The sequence below is a fragment of the Jatropha curcas genome, chromosome 1 (assembly GCF_041381405.1).
Source record: "Jatropha curcas cultivar XTBG-Jc1 chromosome 1, XTBG_Jcur_1.0, whole genome shotgun sequence".
NCBI classification, from domain to species: domain Eukaryota; kingdom Viridiplantae; phylum Streptophyta; class Magnoliopsida; order Malpighiales; family Euphorbiaceae; genus Jatropha; species Jatropha curcas.
In genome coordinates this window covers 4,045,621-4,056,598 of record NC_143151.1, presented here as the reverse complement: position 1 = coordinate 4,056,598, position 10,978 = coordinate 4,045,621, and the positions used below count along the sequence as shown (strand labels likewise).

The 10,978-nt window shown below is 31.7% G+C and overlaps 2 protein-coding genes across 2 annotated transcripts; one reads left to right on the top strand and one right to left on the bottom strand.

The window, feature by feature from the left end:
• Positions 1-1,918: 1,918 nt before the first annotated feature.
• On the top strand, positions 1,919-3,510 carry LOC105628109 (uncharacterized). Its single transcript, XM_012209452.4, has 2 exons — positions 1,919-2,408; positions 2,665-3,510. Exons 1-2 carry the CDS (start codon positions 2,108-2,110, stop codon positions 3,381-3,383), a joined length of 1,020 nt encoding a protein of 339 aa, XP_012064842.1. The 5' UTR covers positions 1,919-2,107; the 3' UTR covers positions 3,384-3,510.
• A 137-nt stretch (positions 3,511-3,647) lies between these two features.
• BGAL8 (beta-galactosidase 8) lies at positions 3,648-9,263 on the bottom strand. The gene is made up of 18 exons (XM_012209453.2): positions 8,796-9,263; positions 8,595-8,690; positions 8,244-8,356; positions 8,044-8,110; positions 7,831-7,923; positions 7,428-7,571; positions 7,204-7,292; positions 6,971-7,076; positions 6,792-6,879; positions 6,582-6,700; positions 6,350-6,511; positions 5,974-6,176; positions 5,613-5,832; positions 5,300-5,410; positions 4,989-5,090; positions 4,363-4,574; positions 3,945-4,281; positions 3,648-3,863 (listed from the first exon to the last, which is right to left on the bottom strand). Exons 1-18 carry the CDS (start codon positions 8,961-8,963, stop codon positions 3,756-3,758), a joined length of 2,538 nt encoding a protein of 845 aa, XP_012064843.1. The 5' UTR covers positions 8,964-9,263; the 3' UTR covers positions 3,648-3,755.
• Positions 9,264-10,978: the final 1,715 nt, after the last annotated feature.

The following is a 10,978-nucleotide window of genomic DNA, read 5'->3' as shown; positions in this document are numbered from 1 at the left end:
GTTCTAACTGCTTCTAAGAAAGATTATTTATCATACAAACAATATATTTGTTGAGCGAGTCTAAAGGCAAACCTTGGCATTGCTGGCCATGAGCTCATGTAATTTGCTCAGCAAGAATTGAAACATAGGATCGTTCGTTGAAGAATGTGTTTATATTCACTAAAGTGGGGAAAGGCCTCTAGATTTCCGGTCAATATGCCTCATCACATGCAGTCAATACCACTGTTATTTAATTAGGTCCTACTTCAATGTACATCTTTTAATTCGATTTTTTGGTCTTTTCAATTACTTGTGCTTTTATTAATATTTATAATAATTAGTTTAAACCTAAATTTTATGGATATATTTAACAATGATATTTATAATTTTTTAATTAATTTCACAGCTCATTAAAATAATTAAGTTACAAATTCACGAATATATGGTTGAAAATGCAAAGCTGTAGAAAATGTTTATTATTAATTAATCAATTTTAGTTCAGATAATCATGAAAGAAAATATTTTTTTGATTTTCTCTACCGACTCTAGTTATGAGTTGAAATTAAAATTAAGTTTTCAAAAATTACAAGTGGATTGTGATTGATTCATCAAGCAAAAAAATTTGTTTGACAATTGTAAATTACACAATGCCAAGTGGGTATTAGCTTTAGTTTAATTTGCTTCATTTTGTTCTTATTTCCAAATTCAATTTGAATTCTCACCAATTTGTCAATGGATGGAGGCGTAAGGAAGAGAACCAGTTGATTCTACTTTCTTGCTTACAACTATTCCTATGTACCTAAATCATATTCTAAGGTACTATTTCTAAATAAGAAAAAAAACGTATATTGTCTTTCTATAATTTTTTTTATTATTTCAAGTATCAATACTACTTTCCTCCTCCCTAGTTACCATTACAGAGGTGTGTAAATCATCCGACCGAACTAAAATGGACCCATTGCAGTTTAGTTAGTCTGCTCAAGAGTTAGTTCGATGGGACTCGAAATTACTATTCGATTTGGCTCCATTATATAGAAATTAGACAGGTAGACTTGAATCAAACTAAGAGTATAAAAAATGAACAAATCCAATGATTCAGTTTGAGTCGATTCGATTCAGATGCCATCTCATGTCAAATTCAGTTGCAGTCTTGAAAAGTTTGGTTTTGTGTTTGTGACCCTGAATTGAATTAACCTATTACTCAACCTAATTATAAGTGTTTTTTCTACGGATTTATAGATAAATTTAAGTGTGTCTTATCATTTGAGTCACTTATAATTTGTTATAAATTATGTTTTTGATGTGTAAAATACAATGACAAAAACGAAAATAAAAAGTTTTTTTTTTTTTTTTTTTAAAAAAAAACAAGTTCCCCTTAAAATCTTTTGTCTAAATAACAATGTGGCAAGAAGCTACAGCTTTCACTTTTTTTTACAGGGGATATTGTATGCATCTAAATTCGGAACTTCGGTGACCTTGCATACTTCTCCATACTATCAATAACATTTTTTTTTTTTATGATTTTTGTTATTATATGGAAAATATTGATTAATGTGTGGTTAGTACAACTTTTGAAATAATAATTGTCATATTTTTCAACTATTCAATAGATGTTTGATAGATCTAATTTTATAAATTGAAGCATTGAATAGAGTGATTTTAAAAGTTGAAATATGTAATATGCAATTTTATAAGTAAAAGTGTTGAAATAATCAAATTAAAAGTTGAAGGTGTCATAAGATTTTTCCCAATAGTATAAAAATAAATTTATGGATTAAATTACTTGGTAATGACGTTTTTTTTTTTTAATGCATTAAAACTCATTGATTAGCTTTTAGATTTTAGACTAGCAACTAAAAAAACATAGTCAACACCATTTGATCAAAGAATTAATAGCAGAGAAAAGCTGTTTGTGATCTATTTTGCTGAATGGAAGAAGCAAATTCGCTTAAATTTAGCCTTAATCCAAGGCCTAGTTGGCTAGCTAGTTGCAGCTTAACACACTCCCTCTCTCCCTATATATTTGTGCCTAACTTCTCCGTCTCTTCTCAATACTTGCATTGCTCAAAACTCAACTGTAGAGAAGCAATAAAAAGAACAACTTGACCTGCATACACTAAACACTGCAATGGAAGAAAGAAAGTTATATATTCTACTGGCTTTCTTTTTTGTAGTTATCTCCAAGGAAGCCTATGTCGTTAGAGGTCAAACCTACAAGATAGACCCCTTAGATCCTGCTAGAACACATTACAAAATGTTGCCAAAGTCACCTTCAGGGCATGAGCAAGCTTTCTGCCTAGCTAGAGGTGCCTGCCTTGGCAAGACTTTGGTGTGTCCAGATCAATGCAAATTAAGGAAGCCTGTGAAAGCCAAGAAGCAGAAAGGATGTTTCATAGATTGCAGTAGCAAATGTGAAGTCACCTGCAAATGTAAGCCCACTTATCTATATATATATATATATATATATATATATGTATGTATCTTGTATTTAGCTTCTGCTTCACATGTTTGGCGTTGTGGTTGAAACTGGCTTTTCGAAAAAGCATCACTTTGGATTCGGAAAACCAGTTTGGCAACGATTTTTAAATTTGTTTTTAGCTTTTATGGTTAGAACATTTGATATTTGTCTTAAAAACAAATTCCAATAACTTTTAATCAAACATTAATATTTATGTTTACTGGCAGGGAGAAGACCGAATTGCAATGGATACGGCTCTTTGTGTTATGACCCCAGGTTTGTTGGTGGTGATGGTGTTATGTTTTACTTCCATGGTGAAAAGGGAGGAAGCTTTGCTATTGTCTCTGATGATAGTCTACAGATCAATGCACAGTTCATCGGAACTCGACCACAAGGGAGGACTAGAGACTTCACATGGGTGCAAGCCCTCTCTATCATGTTTGATACTCACACATTAGTCATTGCAGCAAAAAGAGTCTCTCAATGGAATGATAAAGTTGATGCTCTTACTGTAAGGTGGGATGGTGAGACAGTTGACATCCCTACCGATGGAGAGGCAGAATGGAGGGTGAATGGTGAAGAAAGAGAGGTTTTAGTTGAAAGAACAGATGATGTTAATACTATAAGGGTCACAGTTGCTAAGCTGGTGGAGCTAAATATAAAGGTAAGGCCTATTGGGAAAGAAGAGAACAAGATTCACAACTACCAATTACCAGAAAATGATGCTTTTGCTCACTTGGAGACACAGTTCAAGTTTTTCAACCTGACAGATCTTGTTGAAGGAGTTTTGGGCAAGACTTACAGGCCAGATTATGTTAGCCCTGTCAAGATAGGAGTTCCTATGCCAATGATGGGTGGAGAGGACAAGTACAAGACTCCGTCTCTCTTTTCACCTCTTTGCATGGTTTGCAGATTTCAAAGGCAGTACAGCTTTGAAGCTATCTGAATACTGATAAAAAAGTAAAAGTAAAGATTGATAAACTTGGTTTCTAAATTTATATATGTGATTTTATGTCCTATAAGCTTTGTTTTCGTATTAGATGCATAAATAAAGGAAAGAAAATTTGTTGTCATGAATTTTTTGCCAATGGTTTTCTTGGTAGTGTTATTATTCTGGATGTAGATTCAGAGATAGATTTTACTCCCAAGAGTTAACAGTATATATATATATATATATATATATATATATAGTTTGCTTCTTGCTCGTATATTTTGCTTTGACAATCAGTCAGTGCTTATTTAAGTTGACACTTACTTGGGGACAATGCTTTGTTTAAGTCCCAAGCGAAGTGAATGTTTTAAGCAATATGTCAATATTTCATGTACAAAGAACTTCTACTGCTAAACTCTTTCTCACTCCTCTGCAAGGATCACCAAATGTACTGGTCGAAACTCCAACATTACAAGTCTTCGATCCAACACAAGCCTGTAAAATTAACCTTCATTTGTTTAAACCAGAACAAGTTCTATACTAACAAAAGAAACTTCTGTACAATAGAGTCATTACCTTATGTACAATGGAGAGAGCATTGCTGCTACTGCATTGACCATGTTTAAAACTTCCACAGGTTCCGTGTGGAGTTCCAAAGCTTGCAAATTTGATTGAAGAAATGACCTGATTAGGATTTTGACACTCCAGTAATAGTTTAGGTCCTGATTTTTTTGTTGCTTCTGAATCTGTATTCCACATATCTACAGGTTGTGGATGTGATTCTGACACGTGCGAGCATAAACTTTCAGCCTGTCTTGTAGCAAATGCTATTTGTGTTGGATCCCCACCTACTTCCTCAAACAATACTAGAATGTTGCCATTTGGTTTTACCCATGAACGAGGTACATGATACCTGCAACATTTTTTATCATATCAGAACTCAAAACTGACAATTCTGATAAGATTTTTTGTTATTAGACTTCTCCACACTTACAACGTTTGAGAAGGTTTTGCACAGTTTTTGAGGCATTTGTTTGAATTGTAAGATCCTCTGTAGCTGCAAGAGTCAGTGCAACCACTGTTTGGAGACACATATGTTGGCCAATAACGTCCAATGCTTTGTCCATTCACCCATGCCTCACCTTTACCCATTCCTGTGAAGTCAATTGCAATGGGGTCATCACCAGCTGCCGCAGCAAAACTGGTCTGTATCAAAAGTAATTACTTGTTAGTTTCAATGAGATTGTTACAGCTTCATCAAAATGATCATATCAACCAAATGTATCTTTTTCCTTAAAAAAAAGAAAGAAAAGAAAAAGACCAGATGCATACTTGTATATTTTTTAAAGCTATAGCATCAAAGGATCTGAAGAATACAGTTGCAATCTCTTGAAGGAAAAAAAAAAAAAAAAAAAAACAACAAACAAACAAAAAATAAAATCTGTACATATATGTGTGTGTGTGTGTGTGTGTGTTATGAGAATTATCTCATTCTTGCATGAATCAGCAAATTTCATTATCATAATATGAATAACAGAAGGCATAAGCACGAAATCATGGCTCCTGTGTTGAGTTGAATTTCGATAAATGAAAAACAAACTAATAAATATTTGAGGTTACCTTGTACCATATCAAAGGCTGATTAGTAGGCAAATTAGGCTGTGAAATCCATTGTGAAGAACTTCCACTTGGAAGGCCTAATTCTTCACCTTGAAGCCCAATCTGCACAAAAAGCATATAAAGAAAAGAATTTGAAAGATGTGGTATTTCTGATCGTTTTTCAAGGCTGGTATTTGGTACATAATTTACATTGGAAAAGTTTCTCTTCTGCCCGGCATTTTCAATTGCGAAAACTATGCAAAGTGTACCATTTTCTGGCACTATCCATTGTAGCCTGGTCCACCAGGGAAATATGAGAAACAAATACTTGCCTGATATGTCCACTGCTCTGAGGAGAGATCAACAGTATTGCCATTTTGCCCCTTCAGCTTTACTGGACCAGTTATTCCAGCACCAGTCAATTCATAAAAAGCTCCATAATTCTGACATAAAAGTTAAAAGATTTTCCATCACATAATATTCATATCTAATAATGTTTGAATGTTCAATTGCGTTCATTAAACAGAATGTCTTATTCATTCAAAAAGTTTTAAAACTACTACAGCAGAACATAAATCAGATAATAACTACCCTTCTCTAATAATTGCTTGCGTAATGATTGAATAATGACAAAGAAGGTCAAACCTGAAGTCCAACAGTCAAACTTAGAAGATCAATAGTGTTCTTCCCAGGTACAACAGTGATGGGAATGTCTACTGCAACCTTAGGATTGCTATACTTGCCTGTTGCACTACCTGCGAGCTTCCCATTAACAAAAGCATGAAGGGCATGGCCAAGAGATTCCACATGAAGAACAGTTTGAGATCCATCATCAAGGAAGGGCTCATTGCCTTTGATATTGGTGCTGCCAAAAATAACCAGAAAGATTGTCAGATACCAAGGTACTTATTTAGATATTAGCCTAGTAGATATAATCATATGAAAGAGTAGAGCAGCAAAACTATGCCTCGGTGAAACAATAGTGAAAAATAATAGACTTGCATACCTTAACGAGTACCATAAGTAGTCACTTTTATCAGCAGTAGTATTTATCTGCTCCAATAATACAGACTTGACAAATGCATCTTTCTTTGATATACCTACTGGTTCATTTATCCAACTCCAGTCAGAGCCAAGTGCCTTTGAGGACTGAACATCGCCCACAAGGGATTGGCGGGTGAAGCTTGAAATCACAGTCATAGAGTTAATCTGTCATGATGAGAAACCAAAAAAAAAGATTTATCATGATAATAGCAAGGAAAAGTACTAATAGTTCCATCTCACTGGCACATAAAGGAATAGCTAAAATACTTCTAGTCTACGCATATCTGCATAATAGAACTGCAGAACTAATGCATAAATTACAAGCTAACGAGACAAACCTTGGCAGTATTGAAAACTACATTCTTGCAGTCTGGTAAGATGCTCACAGACCATGCAGGCAAATTATATGAATTGCCATTGAAAGTTACAGTTTTGTCAGTGGTGGCAACATTTGCAAGAAAAGCGGCACATAATCCTGATCCTGTTTTATAGACTGTAGCCTGAAAGAAAATTTATCATAAATTACAGAACCTTTTTATATGTTCTTAAATTCATCAAAATGAAATGTACCTCCAAGTTTGAACCTAGAGAAGTAGTTGATGGATCAGTTGCTATCAGTGCTTCTTCACAAAGCTTGATGGCCTTATGCAGATCTTTCAGGTGGCCCCATTTAGGTTGTCTAAGAAGTCCTGCAATATATTTGAAATTATAGTCTAATATTATAAAATTGAGACATTGTAGCTTATAGCAAGCATGTCCACTCAAGATATATAGACATACCATATTCGTCAAGAGGTGCATCATAATCATAACTTGTAGCAATAAAAGGTCCACCAGAACTCCGATCAAAATTAGTCCCACCATGATACTATAACAGGGAAGCAAATTTAAATTTAAATATGTTGACTCAAATACTTCAGTTTGAGATTGTGCTTTCTACCACAGAAAAATTTGCATACCATATAATAGTTTTGGAAAGTTCCACCTAGCTGGAAAAATCGTGCGACGGCAAATGCAAGGTCTTCAACAGGTCTGTAGGGAACAGCACCACCAAAGGATACAAACCTAGCATTTTAAGAGCATTTAGAGAAAAGTATATAGCTGAAACAAGAAAACAAAACTTGTTCAAATGGAAATTTTATCCAGTATGAAATATCATAATTGTTAAATGTTTAAGTTTTTGAGCACTGACCATCCACTCCAATTCTCAGTCCAAATTTTTGGTTTGTTCTTAGAATTTGGGGTGAATTGATCACAATAGAATCCATTGCAGGTGTTTATCTGCAAATTTATCCAACCACACAGATGTCATATAAAGCAGGTGGCTAAGGGAACTGGTATAGAATTAAGGTAGGAAAATAAAATATGATATGAGAATTAAAAAAAAAAAAAAAGAAAACAGACAAACTCACTCACAATGGGATCAGGAGCATCTCCTTGATTGCACATGACCCAAGGCACACCAGTGCCCAAAGAAACAGCCATGTTTGCTGCCCAATTGATATAGGTTTTTGCAGCAGGGCCAAATGCTGAATCAATGTTCCCATACTCATTTTCAATCTGAAATTTAAGGAATTAAAAAGTACAAAATTATTTAAAAGGAAATAAGAATAAACAAAAAAATATAATTAAAAAAAAAAAAAAAGAAAGAGCTTTTTGCTTCTAGAACACAGTACTCCTCAATTACCAAAAAGTCAAACACCAATGATTTAGGGATTAATTGTCTAATTTTGGAAAGAGAGACCAACAAATGAAAAGAATATGCAGACTTTGGACACCATCAAAACTACCTCTTACTAAAATAATAGTAAAAATTAACCTGTGATAAAATGATAGGTCCTCCTTGAGAAGCATAGAGCTTCTCCTGCTTCATCAGGTCTACAATCTTAGCTGTAAATCGCTGCATTTCAGTCTAAAACAGAGACCAAAACAGAAAAAAAATATATATATAATGAGTAATAACTAAATGAACAACTGAAAAATACCCATTAACCAATACAAAAATATTAACAAACTATGTGATTGTAATAACCTTGAACGGCTCATTATCAGTCCGAAACTTGATTCCAGGTATAAAATGCAACCAAAGAGGAAAGCCACTGCTCAACCCCAAAAATGAAAAAGAAATCATACTTAAATATCAATTTCAATGAGATATCAAAACAAAATGAGGAAAATAAGTAATTTTCAGTTAATTATTAGAATCAAAGGGCATGAAGAAAAATTTTATACCCATAATTCCATTCTGCGCAGACATATGGACCAATGCGAAGATGAACATAAAGTCCAGCTGCTGCAACTGTCTTGACAAATTTCACCAGATCATATCTTCCTTCGAAATTATACTGCACATATATTATAATTAAAAGAATTGTTTAATCAATGATTCTTTGATTAACAAAGTAATCAAGAAACAGAGTATCCTCTGTTTCATACCAAAAGCAAAAGATAATAAAAAAGAAAGACACAAGAAGTAAAGAATCTTTTCCTATCAATTTAATTACTAATAATCTCTTGCATTTTCCCCGCAAACAAACAAAGCCATAATATTAATAAAAAAGCAAAAACAGAGCACCACAAAACCTGATTTCTAACTGGTTCGTGTACATTCCAGAAAACGTAAGTCTCTATAACATCAAGACCTCCATCTTTAGATTTCTGTATAAGGCCTGGCCACATCTAAATCAACATCAACAAGTATCAGTATCTTATAAAAGGTGAAATCTAACTAAGAAACATTTTTCTTTTTAAAAAAGAAAAAAGATAAAGAAGAAATGAAATTACCTCAGCAGTGCTGCGAGGATAATGAATGGAACCAGAGATCAAAACGCGGCGCTTGCCATCGATAAGCAAAGACCTATGATCGTACGTCACATTGGCTCCAAACGACGTTGTCGTTGCAAGAATACCATAGAAAAATACTATCAAAACCAGAATATGTGCCCTTCTCATAATATTCCTTATTCTTTCTTGATTCTTTAGTTTCTTGTTTTAGTTTTCTTGAAAGAATGGGTTCAATGGGTTTTAGAAGCAGTTTATATTTTCTATTTGTTTGCTTCCTTAAAACAAATTGCTTTTGCTTTGTTAGATGCGTTTGTTAAACCGTGAACGGAATCAAAGAGGAGGATTAAAAAGTCAAGCTATCTTGAGCCGGGCAGTACACGCCATTAATGGTCTGGTTAAGCTTTTTGGATGTTGTTTTGTACTGTTGCTCAGTTCATTAGCTCACGCTTATTACAGTAAAGATAATGTCAAGCTTATATATTAGCTGGGACTCAGAGTTGGTGTTTTTATCTGCGAGTTATCGATAAAGGAGAAGGAACAGGTGTTGCTAGTACCACAAAAATGTTTGTGCTCCTGCCAATTATTTTGTGCCACGCCTCTGAATAAAACATGTGTACGGAATACGTAATTTTTATTTATAATTTAGTTTTTTTTTTTTTTTTTTTTTTTTTTTATTTTTTATGATAGGGTGAATTCTATTAATCTATCTTAAGTTTGGGAGAGGGGAAAATTGAGAGGAAGAAAATTCCGTCAAAACTTATTTTTATTATTGCAGAGAATGTTTCTTTTTTTTCTTTTTTAAGTTTGAGTTATCCGTTTTGTTTAAATATTATCCGTTATTTATATATGTATATAGTACTATTTTTAAATTTTTTTTCTGTGGAATTGATTTATAAATCTATTTTTTTTTTATTTGGAATGAAAAGCAAATACAGATTTTAATCCTATAAATTAAATTCTATGAAATTGAACATAATTATATCAAATTCTATAAAAATAAATAAAATTTCTAAATAAATTCCACAAAATTAAGTAACCAAATTCTACAAAAATATATATGAAATTTCTAAATTCTACAAATTTAAGCAATTCAACTTTTTATGATAAAATTATACTAAATTCTATAAAAATTATACTAAATTTGTAAATAAATTTCACAAAATTAAGCAACTACACCAAATTCCCAAGAATATGTGAAATTTCCAAATGCATTTCACAAAACTAAGTAATCCAACTTTTATGACAAAAGAATCATTTTCAATTTTTTTTACTTATTTGGCTTATTTATTTTTATCAAACTTGACCAAAATTGTTTAAAAAATTTATTTTTTTAGAAAAATATTTTCTTATTGTTTTTATTTTAATATTTTTTAGCATTTTTTTACCGAGAAAGATTCAAATTAAATGTACATTTATCATTAAATTAAATTCAATAATTTATTAATATTATTTTTATTATATATTTTTATTTTAATAAAAATATAAAAAATTATATAACATAATATAAATATAATTGGTATTTATTATTTATTTTTGTAAAATTACTATTTTAAGAATATTTTAAGAAATAAAAGTAAATATATTTTCAATTATAAAATTTATTCCAAACACGATTACATGGAATTCAATTGAATTATAAGTTTTAAATTAATCATACCAAACATAAAAATTTATTCACAAATAAATTCTACTATAACTCATTTATAAATGAATTTTATATTTTAAATTCATTTATATCAAACACAACGATAAACTCAAAATTACATTTCTACAATTTAAAAAATTTATAAGCATCCACGTGAATTTAAATTTACTTAAAACTTCTTATCCCTCGTATCAGTTGGATTACACCTCTTGATTATATAAAAAATTTTCACGTTCATGAGAACAAAACTTTGTGCTCTACAGTTGGAGAAGTATTATACCTTTTGATTATATATATAAAAAAATAAATAACAATAAGAAAAAAATATAGTTAAATATTATACATACACACTAATTTAACTAATTTTAAATTTAGTATAAAATTAGTTAAATTAATAAAATATTGAATCAATCACATTATCATTCAATTAATTAAACTGAAAACATCTTATTACATGCTGATTAATACTATACTTGGTCCCTCACGATATTATTGCCGGCGCCAAAGATAACAATGGTTCTGAAATATATTAAATAAT